The 27445-nt window shown below is 38.4% G+C and overlaps 1 protein-coding gene across 2 annotated transcripts; it reads left to right on the top strand.

The window, feature by feature from the left end:
* The first annotated feature begins 5320 nt into the window (after window positions 1-5320).
* Window positions 5321-27397, top strand: slc30a7 (solute carrier family 30 member 7). Of its 2 annotated transcripts, none has more exons than XM_066647808.1 (11): window positions 5321-5483; window positions 5974-6075; window positions 7296-7409; window positions 8084-8171; window positions 8276-8408; window positions 10034-10219; window positions 12505-12555; window positions 13647-13782; window positions 25726-25816; window positions 25987-26136; window positions 26434-27397. In XM_066647808.1, exons 1-11 carry the CDS (start codon window positions 5404-5406, stop codon window positions 26479-26481), a joined length of 1179 nt encoding a protein of 392 aa, XP_066503905.1. In that variant the 5' UTR covers window positions 5321-5403; the 3' UTR covers window positions 26482-27397. The 2 variants fall into 2 exon arrangements, with proteins under 2 accessions (XP_066503905.1, XP_066503906.1); XM_066647809.1 differs by lacking the exon at window positions 5321-5483 and adding an exon at window positions 5754-5833 and having other exon boundaries at window positions 26434-27394.
* Window positions 27398-27445: the final 48 nt, after the last annotated feature.

Below are 27445 nucleotides of genomic sequence, written 5' to 3'. Positions count from 1 at the left end.
ACAGATTCTAAATTCAGGACATTGCTAACAGCCTGAAAGTAATCACTGAATGAAAGTACTACATAAAAACTTGAGTTATAAATGTTTTTCTGTGGGGAATTCAAACAGTGAATAAACATTTACCAGTTATCTTCAGCCAAGTACAAGTAACAGTTGTTTTGTCTTCTTTCAGACATACCATTCCTCCCTTGAAGAGCTTCTGAACATAAACAAACAAGTACAGCAGTTACCCGAAATCATCAACTTTGCCTTTAAGCTTTGGGGAAGGCCCAGTGGCAGGATTAATTACGCAAAGGTGCTATGGAAATATCAGATGGTTTGTCTTTTATTGTGCTTGATTCCACATTTAGAGAGACATAACAAGTACTTAAAACAAGTGTAACTTCTAAGGTGTGGAGACTAAATAACCCAGCATGTGGTTTGGCATGTGTTGAGAGAGAGAGAGACAGAGAGAGAGAGAATTATGATCTTCTGGTGATCTTCTGGAAGGTTATTAATAGAGCTTGTCCCAGGATCAGCATTCATTCAGCCCAGCAATAGCCCACTATTGTTAGCACATGCATATTTATATCTGATGAGGAATGTGCTCAGATTTTGGAGAATCTACTATGAACCCTTTCCTTCAGCAACAATTACCGTTTTGGTGGCCGAGAGACAGGTGAGAATACTCCAGCATTATTGTAGAACTTTAACAGATTAATAGAGAACACCAAAATACAGAGCACAGAGAAATATTAAGCGATGACTGCATAAGGAATACATTAGCTTTCAGACACAAGTACCATATCACAAATATCTGTGGGAACCCTACCTATGTGCTCTTCCTCTCTCCCTCCCTCTCTCTCTCCCACTCTGGGGTTTTATTTTACACTTTATTGCTTTATTATCATGATTCTTTGGTGTTACCAAAGCTTATTAAAAATAATTAGATTAGCAGTACATTTAATTAGTCCTACTTGAGCCGTTAATAAAATGAGAAATAATGAGATTGTATGTGTGTGTGTGGATGCCCCCCACAATCGCTTTCTCTCTCATTTTCATACTGTTTTCTCTCTACTTGCTGTCTAAGAGACTAAACATCTCTTCATTCTTTCTGTCTCTAAACCACCTCACCATCTCTCTCTATGCCCACACCCCCCTCTCCCACTGGTTCTTGCTTTCTCACTTGTTCTTATCCATTTTGACACATTCAGACTGTGTGGCTGTGTATTGGCCAGTGCTTTAGTTTTTGCTTTGCTGGAACAGTTTCCATGGGAACCACCTTTAGTCTGCAGCTCTGCTACTGAGGATTATTCGTCCCATTATGCTTTCAAGCATTAAAGCGTTTAAAATGCAGGTCTCATGCAGTCTTCTTAAGGTTTCCGCTGTTCATTATCCCAGACAAGAGTTGTTTCTTTCTTTCTTTTTCTCACTTGCTGTTTTAGCCTCCCTGGTGCTCTTACTGCATTTCCTTCACTCTCTCAACTTCTTCCATTTGTTCTTCTTTCTTTTTTCTCACTCTGTGCCTCTTTCTCTAATTCTCTCTCTGCTGTTTCTGTTCATGACTTCAGCCTAGTTTTGGCCTTTGTTCTTTTTTTTTCTGTGAAATAATCTTGCTTGTTTTCTTTGTGTGGTTTATTTTTATCTTGTGCACAAAAAGTTAATGTTGCTGAGAAACAGATATTTTTCATAACCTCTCTCTGTTGAGTAACTCTTAACAGTCAGAATTTACAAGTGAGTAATATCCAGATACAAAAGGAGAGTTTTAAATTACAAAAGTTAATCCATTGGTTTCCTACATATACATCTACAACTACATCTGAGTCAGCACAGTAAACGTTTGTTTATGAGATCTTACTTGATGAGAGGTAATGTGTGTCTCCGGAAACCCCTGACTGAGAGAGAGAGAGAGGGAGAGAGAGAGAGAGAAATCCGTGGTGATGAAAAGAACGGAAAAACTTCCATTCAGCAAATATAACACCAGTTCATTTATAATATAAGTGCGACACCTGCTGGTTGAAAAGTGCTATCACTTACCAGTTTATTCAAGCATTTATTCATTCAATCGTTAATTTAGTGAGCATTGTCTTTGAATCATGGTAACTGGTTTGAAATGTATGAACACATTAGAAATGCACACTTAATATCAATATTTATGGCGGCGGAGCAGGTAGTGTCGCAGTCACACAGCTCCAGGGACCTGGAGGTTGTGGGTTCGATTCCCGCTCCGGGTGACTGTCTGTGAGGAGTTTGTGTTGTCCGCGTGGGTTTCCTCCCACAGTCCAAAAACACACGTTGGTAGGTGGATTGGCGACTCAAACGTGTCCGTAGGTGTGTGTGTGTTGCCCTGTGAAGGACCAGGGTGTATTCCTACCTTGCGCCCAATGATTCCAGGTAGGCTCTGGACCCACCGCGACCCTGAATTTAATAAGCGGTTACAGATAATGAATGTATGAATTCTAACTAACTTGATAGAAACACTATGATGTCAACCCTGTTATGCGCATGTCCACCCTGTTAGGCCTTTCGAGGTAACAAGGTGGACGTTCTGACATAAAGTTAGCCATTATCCAGTGTGTGAGCATACCAATTTAGAAAAAAAAAAGAACTTAAGCAAATCATTGTATGTTTTTAATATGATTATTTTGAAATGATTAAATCTTACTGCTTTTTCTCATATTTCTCAAAAGAGGGTGGGCATGTTGTGATTGATCATGTCAGACTGATGGGATAAAATGAGAAAAAAACAGACATTAACATGAGGAGTTAGCCACTCATCTTCCATATTTGTTTTCCCTTCAGAAAAATATGTTGTGAACTCCAGGAAATTATGTCAGTATGCAAAACAGCGCTTCATTTAAAGATACAGTACTTAGACCTAACAGGGTAGACAATAACTTGAGGATCATGCGAAAAACCCTTATAATGAATGATAAAATAAAACTCATTGTGGAAAAAATATATAGTTTAGACTGAAAGATTTTTATGATTATACCTTATATTTCCATCACAAAAAAAAAGAATCCACAACATTAGCGACATGGGAAAATGCCTAATATCTGATAAATAAAAACAGTATAAAATGTATAAAATAATTTTTTGGGGTAGACTGCATTATGTTTTTATGTTTTTTTTGAAAAATGTTAATTATTTCAGTAGGATTTAAAGGAATAATATTGTTTAGATTTTTACATACATAAGTACAGTGATCAGTACTGGGGATGCAAAAGGCACAGAATTGTAGGAATGACCCAGATCCAGGACTGGGGTTGTGGGTTCAAGTCCTGCACTGGATGACTGTCTGTGAAGAGTTTGGTGTGTTCTCCCTGTGTCCAGGTGGGTTTCCTCCCACGGTCCAAAAACACATGTTGGTAGGTGGATTGGCGATTCAAAAGTGTCCATAGGTGTGTGAGTAAATGTGTGCATGAATGCTGCCCTGTGAAGGACTGCCACCTCTTCAGGGTATGTTCCTGACTTGTGCCCAGTGATTCTGGGTGGGCTCCAGGCCCATTGCCACCCTGGAATGGTTAAGGGTTACAGACAATTAATTAATGAATGACTGAATGAACTGGATTATCAACTCCTATATACAGAACAGCCTCACAAATGGCCTCACAAAAATTGTTAGATTTTTCAGGACCATCCACAAAGTTTCTGTTGGATTAAGGTCAGAACTTTGAAGTGGCCATTCCAAAATTTTAACTCTACTTTTTTAAACAGAGCAGGGTGTGTGTGAGAGAGAATATGATTTAAGCAATAGAACATGAACACTAGAGGGATATATATATATTTCCAAAGCACAAAAAAAAAGCACCAGCGTCTCAGTTTACTATAATTCCCTGTGTCCATGGACACCCCGGATCTGCCACCTTTATCTATGGGGGAGCATTAGCTACCAAAAGATAAACTAAACAAATGTGTTTTTAGCCTAGATTTGAAGATTGCGACTGTGTCTGAGTCCCGAACATTTTCTGGAAGATCATTCCAGAGTCTGGGGGCTTTATAAGAAAAGGCTCTTCCCCCAGCTGAGGCCTTCTGAATTCTGGGAACAATTAAAAATCCAGTATTCTGTGATCTGAGTGAACGTGGAGGCTCATAATAGGAAAGATCTAATGAGCTCCTGGCTACCTGCACTGCCACTTGTGGGTTCCACTTCCTTCCTGCTTTTGTGACTGGCGCTGCTTCTTTAACCACTGCATCTTTCAAATCCTGGCAAATTCATCTTGGGACTCACCTTTGCACATTTGAATTCCTCAACTAAACATGTGAGTGGTATCTCCAGTGGTACCTCTCCCATACCATGCCACACTACTTAAACACTGTGGCACCCCTAGCCACTTCCTTATTGCCTTGTTCATACCCCTTTTCATCCTATCTACTTCTGTGATCGAAATGTCGTAAACTGTCAACAATCATCTAATATGAGGCAGTAAGCCAAACTGCAAAAGCCACAAATTCAACTTCCCTAGGAGACTTGATCTATTAATGATGATAACAGCCTTCACCAATTCAGTCAACCAAAATGTAGTTATATAGCACTTTTTCAACACAAATCAGCTTTATATAATTAGTATCAGAACTGAAAATTTGAATCAAAGCCCAATGTGAGCAAGTCGAAGGCAACAGTGGCAAGGAAAAACTCCTTCAAGGCTTGAGGAAGAAGCCTTGGGAGGAACTAAGACTCACAAAGTGGATCCATCCTCCACAAGTATCATCAGTTAAGTTTCATTATGCTACAGTGTAATAATAATAATAGTAATAATAATAATATTCCTACATGCAGCCACCAAAATTCCTGTTAAATCTTACACTAAGGTTGCTGTGGCCATTTAAGATCCAATCAGCAACCAGCTATCCTTAACAACTACGGTTACTCGTTGAGCCCAGCCCATGAGTACCCAAACCAGCCACTGTATCATTATCTCTTCACAGGAATCATCAGGAAAGTTACCTCTACTTGTTGGTGTTTTGTTGAATTAAGCCCGCAACACCTCCAGAACGCTCAACAGTGAAGTCTGGCATCCCAGACCCACACCCCTCCAAGCCAGCTTTACAGTCCTACCTCACCCTTTACCATAAACAACCATAAATCCACACTGGACTCCCTGGTGGCTAAGCCTGTACCTAGCCACACTGGCACCCTTACTGCAAGTTCAGTGGCACCAATTCCATGTGACCTTTACATGCTACATCACCAACAATCCTAGTAGTACAGTGCATTTCCCCAAGTAATCTATGCTCTCTTTATCTACAACTACTGACTAGACCTATCTTTCTGTCTGTCTGTAAATGTTTACACAATGAACAGATGGATGATGCTATGTGGGCGGATCCTGGGCCAGGATGACGCAGCTGTGTGTGTGAATTATCACAGAGTGTGTGTGTGTGTGTGTTTAAGTGAATCGGAGAGGCTTCACCATAGATATGTTACCGCTATCGATAAAAGATGACGAGTACAAACCTGCAAAATTCAACTTACTTATCAAACTCTCCGGATGGTTCCGGTAAATACTCGCTTTTCTGGGGGCTTTTCTTGAATGAAACTGGCCCCTCACAGGGTTAAGTTCGCTAAAGCTAAGCTAGTTCAGCTCCTGGATGTTAGCAGCTGCATTTTTCTAAACGTTTATTTAAATATTGTCGGGTTTAAACGAGCACTGTATGCTGTTCGTTTGTGTGCTATGTTGCTTGGCTTAAACGTTAGTGGGAAACGAGGCGAGTTCCTGTAAAACTGAGGACATTTAAGGTGGAACGGAACAATTTAAACAGGAACTTCAGCTGCGTTCAGCTGTACACCAAAACAGACGAATTAACAACAGTCAATTATGTTTTAACGAGGATGTTTGAACTGAATAAAGTAATGTTTGTGTCTGGGAGTTTGGTTTTGGGAATGAACAGGACAGTTAATATTAGTTGTGTTTTGTTTGGCTAACGAGGCTAGCGCTGCTTTCAGTGAGGGTTAACATATCTCTTCTGGTTTCTCCCGGTTTTTTTCAGCTCAATCCTCTCTGACAAAACATCGCGGAATTTATTTTTCTTCCTGTGTCTGAACCTCTCTTTCGCCTTCGTTGAGCTCCTGTACGGAATATGGAGTAACAGGTAAAGTGGAGTTATTCTGTGGTTTGTTCTCTTGAGGAAGCTCTAGGCTCAGGATGTGCCACGTCGCTCTAAACGTGAATCACGGCTGGGTTTAGCGCGATTCGCTAACGTTACATTAATTCCGCAAGATAACCCGGTTTTATTTACTGCCGGCATTAAGCTCCAGAATAGAAATTCTGACGGAGTATCAATACCCCATCAATAAGTGATAAGCCTTTGGCATTTCCTAGTGCTGACACACAATGACACCGAAGTATTGCTGGGATTTTTATGCATTAATGGTGTCTCTAAAGATTCCCAAAGAGAAGAAAATATGTCATAGATTGTAAAATGTAAAAGTATTACTTGAGAAATAATTTTAGCATTTCAGGCACAGTAACATATCTGTAAAATTTCGGAAAGGAAAAGGGGGAAAACATCACCACTAGTACACCTCTTAGCAATGGAAAAAATCCCATAAAAGTTGCAGAATCTATTCCTCCTTTTGGTCTCTCTCTCTCTCTCTCTCTCTCTCTCTCTCTCTCTCTCTCTCTCTGCTTCCAAGAGATTAATCAAACTGATCAAGTACATGGTGTCATTACATCTTAATAAACTCTGATTGAAGGGCTACACTCTGGCTGCTCCAACAGCTAAAATAATTATGATGTCCCCTTTTGCAGCCCCCTTAACAGCAAACACTGAAGTACAGAACGATGTCAATTAAGAGAGTATTCTTTTTGGTTGATTGTAGGGTCGTCATCATTTGTGTATTTTAGGCCAAAGTGCAATGGTAGATACACACAATATGGACAAATATTTGTGGGTGCTCATCCCATTTATTTTTAAATAAATTATTTAGTAACATGCTTAACTCTAGATTTGTTTTTTTTTAGTGCTTATATAAATAATAATAATATTTTGTGATGCTTCTGTGAAGATTCTGTCATGAGCAATAGTGAGGGCAGTTATCGTTTCTTTTTTTTTTTTTTAATGATTAGTTCTGGATCATAGACACCACCCCTATTCATACTAAATTAATTGGGTGTGTTGCCATCAATCCAGAGAGTGATGTTGTGGGCATGGTGACCTAAGGCTTATGTGCAGATGTTCCAATTCATCTCTTTATATTTCATGCTTTTCTGCATAGGACATAAATGTTGTTGCTCTGATTGGAGATACAAAGCTGAAAAATAACTCTGAAGTGTTTTGTATCTCCTTGTGTTCTGGTATGTCCTCACCAGTTTAGGGTTAATCTCAGATTCGTTTCACATGTTCTTCGACTGCACTGCACTTTTGGCAGGACTTGCAGCATCAGTGATTTCTCGATGGAGATCCAACGACTCCTTCTCATATGGGTAAGATCTCAGAGAGTCAACATTGATGTAATATTTTTATAGATTTTAATTGAACACATTTTAATATCTATTCACTGTTTTGAATAATTAAAATGGCAATCTGTAAGATTTGGGATGTAGGGACTTTTGAGATTTGTATTTGCACAGAGCCAGTGGAAGTCTGCTTTTAAAATCCAAACCCTTTAGACTTTGCTTTGAACAAGGTCTCTGTCACCACCTCTCTTTGTTTGTAAGATCTCTTCAGTAGTAATCTGCATTTCCGAATGAATGAGTAGATTTAGACTGATTTTGCTGTTCTAATTTCTTCATTCACAGTAGGTCTCAAACTCAGCACCATTAGAAATACTGTGGTTGTTCTGGTAACAGCAAGAACGTAAAATGTGTGACATAGCCATAAAAACTCTCAGAAAAAACCAGACCAGTTTATTTTTAGAATTAATTAATTAAATTTCCATTGAGTTTCAAACAACACATTCATAATATTTATATTTTGTGCTATGCACACTTGGGAATACTACTGTTTTCAATGAAAAGGAAAATATTTTAAGGACTGGCACTTAAATTTTCAGATTTAGTAGTGTTATTTAAAGTAGTATTATATGAAGAAGTGGCTTAGTGGTGCGTTTCAGAAATTCTTTTGCAAGACTACATCATCACATGCTTCTGTTTTGCAGCTATGTCAGAGCAGAAGTGCTTGCAGGCTTTGTGAATGGCCTCTTCCTCATCTTCACTGCTTTCTTTATATTCTCAGAAGGAGTGGAAGTGAGTATAGCATTCTAGCATTCTCTTCCATACACTCATTCATGTTTAAACACAGTCATATACTTTGCTGATGTTTGATTTCTTTTGTTATCCTCCTTCCCCAGAGGGCATTAGAACCTCCTGACGTTCATCACGAGCGCTTGCTGCCTGTTTCTATAGCAGGACTCCTGGTTAACCTTGTTGGAATCTTTGTGTTCCAGCATGGAGGGCACGGACACTCTCATGGTGGAGACGACGGTATGTTTGTCTGCTCCAACCAGGTTTCCAAATGTAAATATTGTCATGGCAATAACAGCATAGTAAAGCATTGGCCTTCTTTACAGTTTGCATTGTTTTATATTTTTGAAAATTTTCTACATCAAGTTTTATATCACTTTAAAGTAACATCAACAGTAATCAGGTCACTCGTTAGTTAGTCTTTGTGCATATATTTTACATTTTGTCATCTATGTATATTTAAAGTCTGAAGACAAGAGGTGAATTAAAATTGGTCCTGCAGTGCATTTAGATACTACTAATTTAAAATTTTTATTTGAAATATTCGGTCACAGTGTATGTCCAGTTAAATCTTAATACACTCCAATTACATATGTCATTTAATTTTTGTACCTCATAATAGGGGTCCATTTAAATACTACATGAAAGCAAGTCCCTAGTATTCTTCCCTAGCTGTAATATGTTATATCACTTGAGTAACCGATAATTTAACTAAGTTGCGCATTGCTGCATTGTTCCAGGCCTGGAGTTTGAGAACCCTTTATGCTTCTATTGTAGACATCCTTAGTAATTATAGAACAACACCCACTGGTCTAAGCACTGGCCCTGTCATCAAGAGATCACCAGATAAATACACTGTGATAACCCAGCCAAATATGGCTAGCAGTCCAAGAAAACCAAATTGACCCTCCTCCTGTAAGAAAGCAAAATGGCTGTCCTTCTCTCCTTCTCACAAGCACAGTGCATACCAGCTTGGGCGTCTCATGGCTGCCATAGCTGATCAGCTGTTGCCATTGCGTTTGCAGTTTGAACAAGGCTGTTCTTTCCTTCAGCCTCCATGTTTGGCTGCATTGTGTGAGAATGAGGGGAGTAGGAAAGGACATTTCTTGACTTATCTCCACACTATGAAATGTGTCAACTATGTGGCTTACTTCTAACACTTCTATCTCCACTTTCGAATGAGCTACGGCTTTAAAATATGAGGACACAAATTGGCCAAAATTAGTAGAGTTTACAGAAAAGGGGGGGAAAAAATCATGGGAATTTCTGCCCTTTTTTAAATCATGAAAGACAATCAGAGAAATGAAGATTGGTTTGTTTTACATGTGTAAAAGAATGTGAGCAGAGAGATGCTTCAGGGACAAAAACAGTGATACCCAAAGGATAAAGAAATTGGATGTGAGCAAATCTCAGACCCCTTCTCTCTTGTTTGTATCTTTGAAGTAAATGTGATTTTACAGATATTAATTTGATTTATTTAATTATAAAGAGATGTTTGCTGACCTTTCTTGTCTCCCACATAAACGCTATGGGATTTAATTTCAAAATACCTGATTCTTTGACTTGTATCTAGCTAGGTCCTACTTATGTATCCCTGGCACCTCAACAATCTGAATAAAGTAATTATATGTAATGGCCTTTGAACAAACAGCATACTTTGGAAGAGGAAAAAATATTTAGGCAACACTTTTGTAGTCATTTAAACCAGTATATTAAATATAGTTAATATATATTTTTGTAGAGGGAATAATCTCAGGTTCTGTATTCCCATGTATCAGCATCAGTAGAATCTCACATGTCATCAGTCCATGGTAAGATATGTAATATCTTTTCGTCTTGACGTGTGCTCTGATTTTTTTCTGTAGGTCACGGGCACAGCCATTCTTTATTCAATGGCAGCATAGGCCATGGGCACAGTCACGGTGGCCATGGGCACAGTCACGGGGGGCATGGACACAGTCATGTGGATAAACATGGCCACGGACATGATCATGGGCATGGACATGGGCATGGAGGACATGGCCATTCACATGAGGACTCGCACTGCCATGGTAAGGCCAGAAGTTTAAATTTAGTCTTTTAACAAAATTAAAATGAACACGAGTAACTTGCACCACTGGTAACTTTCATTGGGCAATTAGACATTCAAAAATAGTAGAATAATTGATTTTCCATAGCTTAATTTGAAACATCAATATTTTAATATTTTATATTAGTGGAATGTTAAATGTTTATGGTTAACAACAAAAAAATGCATCAAATAGTATTCAAATGCACAGCCAAGACTCTAAATCGAAGCTTGTGTCAGAGGCAACTGTCTGTTTAACAGATTCCAGGCAAAGTTGTTGATATGGGGGGGGGGGTGGTCTTTAGTGCTCAGATAAGGGAGGAAGTGAACAAGAAACTACACCTCAAACAAGGTGAAAAACAATTCCAGGGAATGGGATCATTTTTAGAACCAGTATTTCAGGTCTTTTTATTTCTATGGTGGTACCACTAAAGGGATCATTGAGGCACACCAACTAGAGTGGAGGAGATCACTGAGGCCAGGCTTGTGGTTGAAGAGGGAAAGTGAGATATGGGGGGTTGCTGTATGACAGACAGACGGAGACAGACCTTTTTGTGGTTTGGTCTTCTGGAAGTCATGGAAGTCTGGAAGTTTATTCCCTCTTCCCAGTATCCTGCAGCTGTTCTCCTTATGAGGAGCCAGCATTGCCAGTTCAGAATGACCTGTCTTCCTCCTCCATGTGTTTTTCCCATTGCAGACATGGATGTTAAAGTGTGTAGTCCCTGGACATTGCAGGGAACTGGGGAGTGTGAGAGTTATGGAGTGGCTCCCTACTTTTAAAGCTGAAATTAATTATGCAAACTAATATATCTATGCAGGACCGTTTACCTTTACAATTATAGTTTTCTCCAGTGGCTAGTTAAATGGGAAACACATCTGATATCAGTATGATAGTCAATTAGTTACTTGACTACTCCTTATAATGTGGACTAGTGGATGTACTGGCTGAAAAATGAAAATATTTTTGAGCTGGCACAGGGGACTTGTGGCAGGGCAGAGTTGTGGAGTGCTTAAAGCCACTCACCTATGTTGAATTTGAGTGGTGTTCTTATGGCACTTGCTCTGCTGGGATTAATGGAACCAGGGCGTCTCTACTCAGTGGCTTGAGCATCCGTACCTTTCAGGTTTCTGAGGGCTGAGTGTATAATGTTTCTTTAGTTTTGGCCTTTTGCTTATATGCACAAATAAACCATAACATTTTTTTACCGCCTCCTCATTTCTACATTCCTTGTCCTTTCTCTCATCTCCACTGATCATACACATGAACTTTGCTTTTCTACAATTACAGGCTGTTGTCATAAATCAGTCTCAGCGCTTGTAGTGACACTGATGAGGTGGTGTGTTAGTGTGTTTTGCATTGGTCCGATTGGATCAGACACAGCAGTCCTTCTCGAATTTTTAAACAGAGTCCACTCACTATCCGCTCTATTAGATGCAACTAACTTGTTGATCTACTTTGGAGATGTAGAATTGGAGAAAGAAGTCCACATGTTGCTGCACAGTTTGTGACGGTTGTCCTTTATTCTGTCATCATTGTTCAAAGGGCGCTGCCCACAGGACACGGTTGACAGGACGTTTTATAGTTGGTGTATTATTCTCTGTTTGGTTGGTGGACTGTTCTCATTCACTGTGTTTCAGAGTGCTTTAAAAATTTGAGCAGCACTGATGTATCTGATACCTGCCCCCACACACTAACATATCAGTGTCACTGCAGAACTGAGGATGATCCACCCTAAATAATACCCGTCTTGTGGGGGCCCTGAACACTCAAGAATATAGTGGGTGTGGTGAAACAAGAATACAAGGTAACCAGTGGACTACACTCGGTAAAGGTAGAGCTGCAAAGTGCATGTGTATTATCAATGGAACTGAGAGAAAGGACAGGGAATGTATGAACAAGGAAGTGGTTATAATATTTGATCATTTTATGTGCTTATGTCTTTAGATTTTAGGTCTTAAATTACCTGCCGGCAAGACACCATTTTGTTCTTAAACAAAACTATGCTAATGTTTTTGCAATGCTTTTATAATATAAATGCACATGTAATTCTGCTGCTAAATGTATGTTTACTTGACTTATCTGAACACTAAATATTGCAACATTTGAATTTTTAAGAGGAATGTTATTAAGCACTCCCCCACCTTTCAGTTTTTTTCTTGTTCTTGTAGAGCAGATAAGGTTCCTGTTCTACACACAACTCTAAAATGTCACTTATCTGTTCATCGGTATGCTATGTCTTCATCTTATTCATGTTCTTCCTCTCCTAGATGATCACTCTCACACGCCGGGCAAAGGCTCCAGCAAACAAATCTTACAAGGTAAAGCAATGGTTTCATAAATATGGTTACCACAAGATGGCGCCAGAGGACTCCTGTTTCCAATAATGTTACTCAGTGAACAAGATTCACTGTGTTGTGTGTTTCAACACCTTTGAAGGGAAAATATTTGAACTCGCTTGATTGAAATCACTTGATTTTGATTTAAGGCTTTAATCTTAAAAAAAAAAAAAAAAGACAAAAAGTTCCGATTAACAGAACTTGAAGTAGTTCAGTGATCACATGACCCCTTGAATAGCATCAGAGGCGATTGGTTGATGGAGTTTTATTTGGGGTAAGGTGACAGGTCAGTCCAGCCCAACAGCTGACCTTTGGCCTGGGACTAACTGGGTTAACACTGACATCTGAGGGATTGCAAGAGCACTGTCACTTTAAAACTCTTTGTGTTAGCCTGTGTGGGAAAAGAGCAGAGAAGAGAAAGTGAGCTTGTCCCCTTCACCCTGGCACATAGAGTGGGAGAATAGGTCCTTTGGGAGGCCGGCTCAGGGGGGTATGTGGAGGACTCTGTTGAGAGGGGGTACATCCAGTATGGGAGGGAGGGAGGAGGTGACAGTGCAAAAGGTTACACTGCCTCCATCCCTTGTTTTGCCTTTGCTGAGTGACCTTTTCTCTGCCCCATGATGAATTGCTAGTCAATTTTGTCCACCCTCCCCAAAATCCTCAAATCCTCTTCATGTTCTTTTAGATCTATCAGTGAAGGGCTTTTAGCATTCCTGTTTGTTATGCTGGTGCAGCTCTCACCATTGCGGTTGTGTATTCTTGGAAGTCAAAAGTTACTGTAATCATGATGTCTTCAGCTCAGCTGGGTTTTTTGTGGGTTTTTTAGACTGTCATGTTCTCTATTACTAGATAATAGTTCATATATTTCTGTGTGGAACTCATGGATTTTCTATGTATTTACGAGTGAGCTACAGAGAATACCAGTGGTTCTCTTTAAGTTTCATTTTAAATTTTAGTAATAAACCAACCAGTTGGAGTCTCAGATGAATTCTTACGTTATTTTTATGTTTATATATAAATTGTTAATATATTTTAACAAGGTTTTTTAATTAAAAGAGCAACTGTGTTTGCAGGGGTTTTTCTGCACATTGTCGCTGATACTTTGGGCAGTATTGGGGTCATTATCTCAGCTTTACTGATGCAGAAGTATGACCTGATGATTGCTGACCCTATCTGCTCCATGCTCATCGCTCTTCTTATTGGAGTCAGGTTGGAACACCTCACTCACTCTCACACTCGCACTGATGTATGTTAACAAATCTAAAAATGAAGCTTAGAATTTTAGACTCAATAATAAAAAAAACTCAACCGGAAATTTCAACTTGAAATTAATACCAATGCATAAATATTACTTCAGTTATCAATACCTCAGATTCATATATTTTTCTTATCCACTTCCACATTCATTCTTGTATTCTACTCTTTTATTCTATGTCTCAGGGCAGTGCATTTTTCTGACCATACTGTAGGTAGACCTCACCACTCAACTCCACCCAAAACCCACTGCAGCACCTTATACAGAGCAGACTCAAGCCACTTCACAGTGACCATCTTCCAGTGGGCTCTCTAAATTCTACCCCAACTAGCTGAATTATAGAACACATACACATACACACTTGCACATAGAGGGTGGAGTTCAGAGCAATCCCACATGTGGTGAAACCAAAAGAACAGGAGTCATCTTTTTCAAGTGTCTTATTGCTGGTAGTGACAGACACCACACTTTTGTAAACTGCATCTGCTGTGCTTTTGAGCGTCTCACAATTTATTGGCATTCATGGTTTTATAAATCTCATTAATATATTAATCAGTGATATTTGTGTTCTATTTAAATATCTTGTGGTATTTTTGGCCTCAACGATTGGTTATAAGTTTTCTCAAATTCTTAAATGCACCATACATTTTTGCATCACCATCATTCAGTTCCTTTATGATTAGAATTAGGGATGCACTATTTGGCAAAAACTGTAACTGAAATTTAATAGCCAAAAAACAAAAACGAGAAAAAAATAAATATATTACTTGAACAAAAGAACAACTTAAATCCAACCATTTGTCACATTCGAAAAATGTGTGCCTCTTAAAAGTAATTGGACACCCACTGGAAATCCTGTATAAGTGATTGGAGCTCTTTTGTTGTCTATGTACCCACTGCTCAAAAAAAAGTGTGGTTTCATTGGTTTTAGTGCTCCAGTGACTGAAAGAGAACAGTTGTGATGGAGAAGTTGAGGGAGAGGGGCCTCTTTTTGCAAATGCATGACTCACAGCAGACTCTCGTCCACGTAACATCTCTCGTCTCCCGTTTTCTTGCTCTCTCTGTTCAGGGCTTTTCTTCTCCTCACTGTGGAATGCGGTTGTGATCTGTGACTGTTATGTTAAAAATGTGAGAACAAAGGTATCTTTTTTAGATGGACTTTCCCTTCACCCTCTTTTTCTCAGAAAGAGAGGAAGGGGTCTGTTATTGAGAACGGGCTTAATTTTTCCCCCTTGTCTTGCCCCTTTCTGTCTTAATTCCTCTTTTCAATAGCAATGTGGTAAATGCAAAGAAATTAATTGTGTTGTAGTGGGGCTATACATTCCAACCTTTTCCCGGCCTTCTTCCTAAAAAATAAAGAATGGGTACTGAATGAGAAGGAGGAATTATAATACAGGTGCAGCATGACGAGTGAGACTACAGTAAAATGTATCCATTACGTAGTGAAAGCTTTAAGAGATGTTACACAGCCAGAAAAATTACAATTGGCAAATTTGAAACAGATCCAGGGGTGAAAATGAAGAAGAAATATATTATAAGGAGTAAATTGAGTACATGTTATTGGACGTGAGAGGAGAAGGCAAAAATGTCTTAACTTAGTAAATAGAATGTTAGTGAAGTTAAGTTAGTTTTGTGTTTGTTCATTTTTGTTGTGCCTGAAAAGCATTACAATGATATTCCTCATATTGCTGTATATTCTGCAGTAAAATAATGCTACATATCTGATTAGTTTTTAATGAATATATGTTTAAAAATGTGGCAGTCCCATAGGAATAAATTGAAATATATCTGTAAAGCTATGACCAAAATTTCAAACTGCTCCATTCTGGTCAATCCAAGCCCACCAAAACATGGTTACCTGGGTACAACAGAATCCGTCACGACAAATTTCAGACCACTCAAATTCCTCCATCTCGTTTTATTACTAGTTACATATTCCTCCACCTATTTGAATGAAAAATGTGATAAATAATCGCTTTTGCAAAATATTTATTTAAATTTCTATAAAACACACAATTATTTTGCAAGTCAATCAACAAAGGGTCTCTACCCGAATAATGCAATTTGTTAAGAGATTTGAGAAATATTTTTTGTGATTTGTTGTGAGGAAATTCAGTCAGGGATTTCCCCATTCATTTTAATGAGAATTGATTATTACTCTTTAAAGAAAGTTTTAATTGTTAATTCTCCTTTAGCTTTTAAGCTAGAAACACTGATTTATTGCAGAATTGTAGGATATATATCTAAATACTGTGTGCAGTCTTTGTACAACATTTAAAATATTTCCCATAGGATATGAGTGGCTGAATACTTGACCCCATTAGGATAAATGTACATCTCTCACACAAATTTACAGACAATTTTAATGTTATAATATAGATACTTTATAAACCACCTTTGGATACAGCATTTTATATTCCAACTGTATTAAAGCTAGAAACACCAAACTTTGCAGGATCATAGATTCTACGTCTGAATAGTGTGCTTCTGCTTTTGTAAGTCTCTGTCTGAAGTAGAGACTGCTACAATCGACATTAAAGTATTGTAGAAATCATAACACCCACTGTTTCAGCAGGAACTGCACTCTATAGTTATCTTTATTATTCCACCTGATGGGCCATAAACCAAAGATTCATACTTCTTTAGAGGTCACATTTTTTTGACCCACCAAATTAGACACAAATGTAGAACTAATGGCTTAGTTTTATGCTTTTTGAACCAATCTGACTTACGGTTTTCATAAGTCATAGGAATTATTATAGGAATGAGTGGTGGAAGGTTTTGAAGGTTCAGAAAGTTTCTGATGATGTCTGTGTGAGCAGCACTTCTACACAGCTTTGTCGGTTTCTATCCTGTACTGTCTGTGCGTAGGTGAGCTTTTGGACTAATGATCTTTGGAGCAAAAGCATCTGGCACACCACATTTTTTTTACTTCATTGCACTAGCAGTTTCTGCAGGAACTACACACTCTAGTTATTTTTCAAGTTAACTGTTGCTTGATCATGCACAATAAAGGCTTTGCGGGAATGCCTGGGGCCAGGATAAATGGACACTCAGTTGTTTGGACAACACAAGCCTGCATTTTCTTCCTTAACCTCAGCTTGGAGATTGATATACTCCAGAGAACTCTGACCACATTTGGAGTCTGAGTTTCTTGCTGAGAGATGGAACACACTTGTCTACTTCAGAAGTGGCGCTCGGCACACCATTAGTGTATGCATGTTTTAGTGAAGACCCCATGCTATATGTGATAGATTGTGTGCTTAGCCTGGTAGTCTGTCCATGGAGGAATATCTGGGATGTATGTGGTGGCTAGAGCTGTGTGTATACTGTATGATTAGCTTGAGGAGTTGTGGGTATAAGCTGTGTGTGTTCAGTAGGCCCCTGCTGTTGTGACCCTAAATAGCATTTCTCTATCCCCAGAGCCTTCCAAAGTGCTGCTTAATCTTTCTGAGCCCCAGGCCAAAGCCACTGGACCAGGGAGATCAATGTTAACATAAATTCATATTTTGTTCTGTGAACGCTAAGTTAGACCTGTGTGGTTGAATTTATTTGGCTGTGTTAGGAAGAAAAGAATTTAACTTCTTAGCCAAAGCTGATTTTGGCTGGTTAGTATGTCATAGTGTTAGCCCTGTGTCCTCAAAATTGCCCACTGCCTAGTTAACCTTTCCTTACAAAAAACAAGGCAGTGTGCTAAGCATGGTGTAAACAAGAATGAGCCTATTTTGTGAAAACATTTTACATGCAAGTCATGTTGGATTGGATAATCTTTGTATAAAAACATAATGCAACCTTGTTCCCATGGGGAAAAAATAGGATTTGTAAAATATAATACAAATTACAGTTTGTGATTTGTTAATCGTGTTAAACGTTATAACTGGCATTTATTTATCTGACCAATTTAATTTGTAAATACAAATATTCACGTTTTACTATTCAAATATGTATGACTCAAATTCTAGATAGCATTGCATGAAAAAACACATTCTGTGATAAATATAGCCACATGGGCTTGTGAGTACTTGTGAGTCTGACTGTTCATAAACATGCAACCTGAATCCCTTATAAAAGATGTAAATAAGGCAAACCCCTCTGAGCCTGAACTAATCTCAGTTGATACAAAAGACAGTGGAAATGTGTGCTGTGGATAGAAGAATCCCAGTTTCAGCTTGTTTTTAGGAAAAAACTTGAATCAATTTCTAAATGTCAAAGACACATCCAGGTTGTTGAGTGAACGCTACAAAAGCCAACATCTGTCATCATACGGGGCTGCCTCAGTGTCAACATGGTTATTTCAGCAAGAAAACATGAAGCTTCATTTTGCAAGTACTACTACAGTGTCATTTTTAGGCAGCGTTTGTGTGTGTTTGACTGGCCTGCCTAAAGTCCAGATTTGCCTTTTTGAGTGCATCATGAAGAGCAGAGGCAGAAAATGGTAAATAATGACAGTTGTGCAAATTATGTCTTATATCCAGCAAAAATGGGCAAATATTCAATGCAGTTCAATACAATTAGTATCCTCTGTTCCCAATTGATTTAAAGGTGTATTAAAAACCCTGTTTGTAATACTTTTGTCAAATTTTGCTTCAAGATAACAATTTATAGATTCTATTTTTATTTTACAAAAGGAAAAAATAAATGTGGTTTCTACATGCTCCAACTAGGGCTGGACAATATTCATTAAATAGCACTATTGCTAAATGAGAGGTGTTAGGAGTGGCTGTATGCTTTGTATTCCATAAAAAATTAGGCCGAAACAATGATTGACAAGTAAGCAGATCACCCTGCTTTAAAAGTAGAATTCATAGAAAATGCAAGGAAGTTAAATGATATATTAAGTTTTTTTTGGTAAAGCCCAATATCACTATAACAATAGCAAACAATATATTGTGTGGCTTTAGTTTCCAGCAGGCTGCATGCAGGTTTTGGCTTTGGGAGGGTCTAGTACATTGTTTGTTGTGGGAAGAGTTTATGGTCTGATGAGGCAGGCATGCCACAAGCAGTTTGACGCCAGCAGCTTGGGTTTCTTTAATGACAGGCTACCCAGCTGGGCCTTTTGAATGTTTTAGTTTCCATTTCAGTTGGCTTTGGCTGATGACCATGCTCAAGGGTGCACTTGTAATCTTAAGTCCTCCCACTTGAAAGACCATAGCACTCTCTTGGAAGCATGAAGGTTTCACATGACCTTTTTAATTAAGTGTCTTGCTATGCTGAACATATTTTGATAGTCATAAGCAAATCTGTGAGTATGACGCACGCTTAACTGTGATTGTCAATATTGTAGCTAGATATTGGCATTCAGTGAGATGTACTATGATTTAATGATATATTTAATGACAATGAATTGGTTTCCTTGATGGGTATTAAGTTCATAAAGACTCCTGTGTTTCAGGGAGTTTGTCCCAGCAGTTGTCCCATACTTGCACTTGGTGTGCTGTAATTTGCTGCCAGAGTTTGAAAGCTAAATGAGAGAGAGAGAGAGAGAGAGAGAGAGAGAGAGAGAGAGAGAGAGAGAGAGAGAGAGAGAGAGAGAGAGAGAGAGAGAGAGAGAGAGAGAGAGAGAGAGAGAGAGAGAGAGAGAGAGAGAGAGAGAGAGAGAGAGAGAGAGAGAGAGAGAGAGAGAGAGAGAGAGAGAGAGAGAGAGAGAGAGAGAGAGAGAGAGAGAGAGAGAGAGAGAGAGAGAGAGAGAGAGAGAGACTCTGCCATGTTTTAAAATCTTTAAGACTTGAATTTACAGGCTCTTTTACTTGTTCTATTGGCTGTCAGTGCACACTAGACTTCTGCATGGGCCACATTGCACTTGTGGTTTACATGGCACCATAAAGTGTTCCTGCCTGTATGTTTAATGAGCGTTCAGGTTTACTCTGCATAATAACCTTCTATTACTTTGTCAGTAAATTGTGTTCTGCTACACAATTAAGCTTGCAGGAAAAGTCGCAAGGTCTTAACCACAAAGTTTACTATTTAGTGCATGAAAATGCTTAAATCTGTGGTTCCAAAAGTGTGTGTTTTTGTAATAATTACACTGTAAAGGTGAGTTGTCGTTTCCCCTGTTTTTGAATACGATGTTGCAGTTGTATTCAAATTAATCTGTTTAAAATAAATTCCAGTGGAGTATAGAAGCAAAACACATGTTTGCATGTTTCTGAGGCACCTTAAAAATATCTCCATAAGGGCAGCCCTGTATAAATGTTTTCAGAAACACTGGTTAAATTTTCTTAAGAAATCCATCTGGCATATCTGGTCTGATCTCTCATAATTGAGCAGTGGTGTGTCTGTGTAGCCATTTACACAAGACATTTTTATGTGTCCCCACTGACTGCTTGTGATCAGATTTCATGACTGGAGAAAGGGTGGTGTTCAGTTTTACTGTGGCACCATCCTGCATTTGGTATGAGACAGAAATGTGCAGCAAGTCCTTTTCCATTTAAATGTACATTATTTCAAAATTTAGATGCCATGGATTGCTAAAGTAACACCTATTTTCAAGTGCTTTTTATTGTCATTTCCACCATAAACCTTGTTCAGTACAGTGAAGTGAAATATTTTTCCAGGACCAAGGTGATAAATAAATCAACTTAGTTACATTAGACTACAAATGTGCAACAATACATATGTACAGTAACATTAACCACTAGAGAGTGCAGTTTTGATCTGTTCAAAATGTACAGTTGGAATAGGGAGAAGGACTCAGTCTATTTACTCAGTCTTTGCAGTAAATAGAGATGCTGCCGTGCTTTCTTGGTTATAAAGCTGATGTTGAGGGACCTGGTGAGGTTCTCCGCCAGGTAAACATTTAGCGCTCCTGGCAATCTCCAGTGGAGTCATCTATGTTTAGTGGAGAGAGATCATGCCATGCCAGTAGCCATTTGTTTTTAGTACTATCGTCTCTTTATGTCAAATGCAGCCACATGGATATCAATGATAAAAAAAATGCAGTATTTTACTCAAATGCAAACAAAACACATGTACTTGCATTTTTCTGTTTTATTTTATCCTTTTATACCTTGAAAGAAATTTGAGACAACGATTTCAGTGCCTTGCCAAATTATACACCCTCCTTGGCATTTTTCATGTTTTGCTGCCTCACAACCTGGAATTAAAACTGATTATTTTAGGGTGTGCATCATTTCATTTAAAGAACATTATAGAATTTTGAACATTTGATTTGTATTTTTTTTTATCGTGAAGCAAACAATAAATAGGACAAAATAACATAAAACTTCAGTGTGCATAATTATTCACCCCCTTAAATTCAGTACTTTGTACAGACACCTTTTTGCTGTAAGTCGCTTTGGGTAAGTCTTGCCACTGGGATTTTTGCCCATTCCTCAAGGCAAAACTGCTCCAGCTCCATCAAGATGGTTTCTGCTGGTGAACAGCAATCTTCAAGTCTGACCACAGATTCTGAATTGGATTAAGGTCTGGGCTTTGACTAAGCCATTCCAATACATTTACACATTTCCCTTTAAACCACTCGAGTGTTGCTTTAGCAGTATGCTTTGGGTCGTTGCTTTGTTGGAAGGTGAAACTCCGTCCTAGTCTCAAATCACTGACAGACCGAAACTCTGACTCTGACCAGTTTCCCAGTCCCTGCTGCTGAAAAACATTCCCACAGCATGATGCTGCCTTCACTGTGATGTTCTTGGGGTGATAAGATGTGTTGGTTTTCCTTGGTGCCCCAAAAGTTCAATTAGGATTAATAATTTCGCAAAGCACTATATATTACACAAGCAGTATTATATGAAGCTTTTACATTTTATTATTATTATTTTGTTCAACAGATGCATAACTTTTCAGTCTTTTGCTGCTCTGTGAGTGCATTGGGATACTTTTAGCATTCACACTACCAAAGTTATGTGGTTATGTGTACATCTGGTGCTTAAGGAGATTGGCTGATGATGATATCTCCCAGATGCATTATCCTAAATTTATTTCTGTACTTTGTGCTACCTACTTAAAATCAGATTACCTTAAAGGGAAAGTCTACAACTGTGGGTTAAAGGCTGTTCTTTCTGGTTCGTTTACATTCAGAAGCTTCAGGTTTTTTGTGGAACAGTATGTTTGACAGGGGAAAACATGTTTAACTTATTTTTAAGTTTTTATTAACTGCTTGAACTACCACAAAAACTTGTTTATAATGTCGTTATAGTTGGTTAAGTTTTAGCACATTTGTTCTGCGTTTACTTTCATGCATTTATCTGTCTACCAAATTTGGAGATATTCCCACCTTAAGTAATACAAAACAGAAAAATAATTCAATATTACTCACCTATGAAGCAGGAACAGAGCAATTATCTCAGTTTGTGCTTTTCAACGGTCTATTAGCTGTCTAAAATCCATATACCTTTTCTGTGCTCTCAGAAGGGAGAGAGAAAAACTAGCATATTAAACAGATACACTTGGGTGTTTTAGCCATTTACTTACACCAGCGCTTTCTTAAACACATTAGACCAGGTTTGAGCACAGAAACAGAATAGAGAAAAGCAAATGGTGAAGAAATTGAATTAAAACTGTATTTTTGATTAAAATCATGAATGTGACCTTTATGGTATGAACATGGTCTAAGATTTTTATGGCTGTTCAGGTTATAATCTATTGAGTCTGTTTAAGTTTAAGATAGTACAAAATGTACCTGAACAATTCTCATGCAGAGTTAAGCAGCTGCAAAATGTACACTAATAGTGACTTTTTTTATTTCTATGAGCATCCTCACTATTTGTGATATAGTTCAAAATAATCTGTGATACTCTTTAACTACAACACATTACTGTATTAACTATGCCTGTTCAAATTATATCATAGCCTGTTGAATAGTTATTAATATAATAGTGTACTAGTATTTCTTTTTTTTCCCTCACCTCACACGTTTCTTTTAGATACTTTCAGGCTGTAATTGACGTGTGGCCAACAGTAACCTTGACGTAATTCACAGAGAGTAAATGATTCAGTGATTAACTTCCACTGTGCTGTAGACAGAGTGCCTCTTTTGCACAGGAAAGCTGGAACAATGCCATGATGTCAGAACATGCAGAGCTTTCCTGTTTTCATTTTGTTGTCCAGACAAGGGACAAAACATGCAGGTTGCACTGTGGAGCACGAGGCATTCAGACTGTATGGTTCTTCTGTGCTGCACCGAAGTGAATATGTAAAAAGTAGCAGTGTTAATAGTAGTGGTGAGTTAATCGAATTTAAAGTGAAATATATATCCAGACAGTTAAATTCCAAAATACTTGTAACCTCTAACATCATCAGAGTCTGACATCTCTTAGAGTTAAAATTATAATTCCTTTTTTTCTGCTTTGTTAGTGGACAGCACTAGGTAAACCACTTTAAACCTAATGGTATATAAAAGAGAAGTCTTGCATATGACGGAGGTTTCAGAACTTCACTAATGTAAGTCAACCACATTAAGTTTACAGGCAAGAACTGCTGAGCTCATGAACTCTCAAGGATTACTTGCTAGCTCTCCATTATGGCTAATGTTCATGGAGCCAGTTTAAGACGAGGACCATTACACACAGCCATGGTCGAAGTGAATGGTGTCTCTCAGGAAGCTCTTGGTGCTGCAAATATGAGTGTTTATAAAGACAACCTGATAATAACATGATTTGATGGATCATTCTGTTCCAAAACAGCAAAAGTGTATATGTTTTTGTTGTTAACTGAACATTTGGTACAAAAGAGTTCAAAAGAAGTTCAGAAATTTTAAGTATTTGGTTTGAGGAGGGTTTTTTTTTTTGTCTTTTCCCCCCTTTGTTCTAGTGACATTGGTGAGGATATGGTTTTTCGTCTGTAGAGCACTATATGAATTTACAGGAGATTAGGTTTGAGACGTGAGTATAAGAATTATAACATCATGATACATCAAGATTTGTGCGGATATACAATAGCCTCTATTATACCACTATATTTTGATTTCTGGAGCAGAGAAAGGCAAATCAAAAACATCATATTTCAAAAGATTTCTTATCAAATTTCAGACATCTAAATATTATGGCATTTACTGTATATCCTAACAAATCTTGATGTTGGAACAGAGGAAGGCAAACCAGAAACAGCATATTTTAAAAGTACAGTACAATTTCAAAATTGCTCACATACTCTGCTGCATGCATTGTTACCCAGGCCTAATTTAGCTCTCCATGTAATTAAACATGCTGTCAGTAAGTATGGGACATAATGCAATGTAATTTGTAAGTATAGTCATATTGCCCCTAAGATACAGGATCTTACTGACAGGGCCCAATCTGTGGCTGGGTTTTGAGAGAGGGGATGGGGTGGAAAAAAGTAGAGGGGCAAAAAAGAATAGATGAGGGTACAAAAAAAAAGCTGGCCAAGCCCAGAAACCCTCTAATAGTTCCCATATGGCTGTGGTTGAGCCTGAGGGTTGAACGGGAAAAGCGCTGAAGGCTGCTACAGTAGATTATCTACATAGGGCTGATGGGGCTGAAAGAGGAGTTAGGGCAGTGTGTGGTTAGCCTGGCACTGTACTGTGTCCCCTGATATCATGCATTAGCTATGCTGACCACCTCAGCAACTACATGACCTCAGCCCGTCAGTGGAGGTTCAAAACTCAGCTTCTTCAAATAGTCCAGAACCAGGGGACAGCTGTAAAATTGTCAGAAGTGATTATAATTTCTGGGAAATACACTAAACTTTCTCCATTAGATTAATGATGTTTTATATCCACCTGGTCGTCTAGTTTATTACCATAAGAAATGGTGACAGAAGACATGACACACACTGATCAAGCCTAACATTATGAGCTATGTAAAGTGTAATTTTCCTGATATAAATAAATAAAATATATGTAACAAATCATTTTTAGTGTTGACCAATTTGACTTTGGATCCAGATTCCGGGCTGGGATTTTAAAGTGGCTGTCCAATATGACACGGCATCTGACTAGTCAGGTGCCAAAGCAGTTGCATCTATATTGTCACACTGGCTGGCCATTCTACACTGCCAGCCTGGAACTTGATCCCAAGGTACAGTGCTGAAGGTCTCTGTACAACAGTGTTTTTAAAACAACAGTGTTAAAAAAAAAAAAAAAAGATTCAGAAAATAAAGTCAGAATTCTGAGAAAAATCTCGGAATAATTGAGCATCCACATGACATGATGACCCCATCCGTGCAGCCCCTGACTGCGATGCATAAGGCTTTAGTTTATTGTACGAGTCCATGAGCCATAACATGATAGAGCCTTGTGGACATGCTGGAGTTCCACTCACTCTGGATCTAGCATTTTCGTGATCATTAATTGTATCCTGTGAAACTACATGTCCTCTTCTGAATAAATAGGGATTCAGGGTTTAAATACTAATCACACTCTGGTCCTGATGTGGAAGAGAACTGAGTGTTTATTCCTGAAATCTATACCATAGTATGGCTTAAGCAACATGCTGCCTTCCACAATTACACTGTGTGTCTGCCCCATTATACGTGCAGCGAATTTTTCCAAGAATATTCTCGGAATTATTCCCGAGATTATTTTCGGAATTCTGACTTTATTCTCGGAATCTTATTTATTTTTTTCAAAGCCGTGGCCCTAAAATTCCATCGTACCTCTGCTTTAAATAAATAAATAAATAAACGCAACATGACGCCCCAGTGGTTTTACATTAGTTCCTATACACTTTTTGATGTTATTATTATTATTATTTTATTTAAGCGAAAAACAAGAAAATAAAAAACAAAAGCTACACTTTCATGTGGAGTAGTACCAATTACATTTTTTTTTATGTTTAAACTTATTACATACATGCATTACCCTCACAGTAAATAAATCAGTTTATAATGTCCTTTTAAAAATCACTCCTTTAAGACCAAAGGCAATTTTTCCTTTATTAATGAAATGGCAAATAAAGTGCAATCTTCGTTCTTTTCTTCCACAGTGTTGTACCTCTGCTCAGGGAGTCCATAGGTATCCTGATGCAGCGTACTCCGCCCACCCTAGACCATACTCTCCCTGACTGCTACCAGAGGGTGAGTTGCCCAGGAATAACACTGGTGAAAAACAGCAGTAGCTAGCATGGTGTTTTATGTGCCTTCTCACTATTTTTCTCCTTCCTATCATTGCTAGTCACACCTGTGCTTTAGGTTGATGTATACCAGTTTTGGGTAATAAATATTATAAAGTGTGATGTTTTCTGCAGGTCCAGCAGTTGCAGGGTGTGTATAATTTGCAGGAGCCACATTTCTGGACATTGTGCACAGACGTCTATATCGGCACGCTAAAACTACTTGTGGCGCCTGATGCAGATTCCCGATGGATCCTCAGTCAGACACACAACATTTTCACACAGGTAAGGACAAAGGGCAGGTGAAGACAGAAAGCATTTACCAGTTTAGCCAAAGAATTGAGATTTTTTCTAAAAATGTGCTGTTTTTTTTTTTTTTTCTTGTCAAAATTGGTGAAGATGATTTGCAAATGTATCCCAGCAGCTCCCGTGAAAAACTAATGTTGAGTAATGGGAGTATATAAATCTATGCACCTCGATCCCTGTTGAGTTCTTAAGTACTTTCAAATGGACTATATGCCTGACATAACTTCACTTGTCAAGCACTCTCAGTGGGCTTTTGTTTGATGTGTTTTTCACCAGGCTGGTGTAAGACAGCTGTATGTTCAGATCGACGTGGCAGCCATGTAGGAATCGAGCTGGCATAGGTGCCCTGGGACCAAAGCCCTCTGTGCTGCTATGGGGAAGTTCACCGCCAAAACCCACCCCTTTTTCTCTCTTTTCTGGGTTTCTGCTGTTCCACCACTCCCTCGGACCAAGCTGGAGCGGCTGCAGTACAGTACACTGACTCTTACCAGGAAAAACAACATTGAAAGCAAGTTGCCAGCAGCAATGTGATATGTCCAAGGGAAACGAAATCTTGAACCATGAGCATCACAAACACTGGGCCCTTGGTCAAGTTGTTTTCCTTTTTTTTTTTTTTTTTTTGCTGTTCATCTGTATTTGCAATCAACATCTATCTATGGTTAAAATGGGGTTATATTTTATATAAATATTTTTCCTGGTAGGATCCGGTAAGTTCCATGGACATTGATTTATAACAAACAAACCAACGGAAAAAAAAAAAGCCTGTACCAGTATGTGATCCATCAGTACTCTATTTTTGTATGTGGTCTGACCTCTTGCTGCACAGTAGCCAGCAGGTGCAGAATTATGTTGCTTACATCATCATGCTCTTCTGCTATTCGATCATCCTGGACCTAATAAGTGCCTTTTTCTATGATGGAGATCAAACAATCTCCCAACTGTCAAACATCTGGAAATCATGTTCGGCACACCCCCAGTAAAACATGGGTCTTTCATGTTGATTGAAAGTGTTAATTTAACTGGGGGGGGACATTCCTTTGTATTCAGGCAGTCTGTTTATCACAATGTGGTGTCACATTAGTTTTCAAATATCTGCTTGTGTAGTCTCTAGGAAGCACACCAACTTTCAGCCATAAAATAATTTGATGACCCATTTAAATGTAAAATGATAATTTAATTGCCCTCATGATTTTTTTTTGTTTCATTTTTGACTTGTGCCATGGGCCAGTATATTTGTGCAATGTAATAAATAATTTTACAGTCAGATTCTGTTTTTCCTATAGATGGA

The sequence above is a fragment of the Hoplias malabaricus genome, chromosome 16, assembly GCF_029633855.1.
Source record: "Hoplias malabaricus isolate fHopMal1 chromosome 16, fHopMal1.hap1, whole genome shotgun sequence".
Lineage (NCBI taxonomy): Eukaryota > Metazoa > Chordata > Actinopteri > Characiformes > Erythrinidae > Hoplias > Hoplias malabaricus.
Note: the sequence above shows the minus strand (reverse complement) of the source record. Positions and strands in the feature narration are given on the sequence as shown.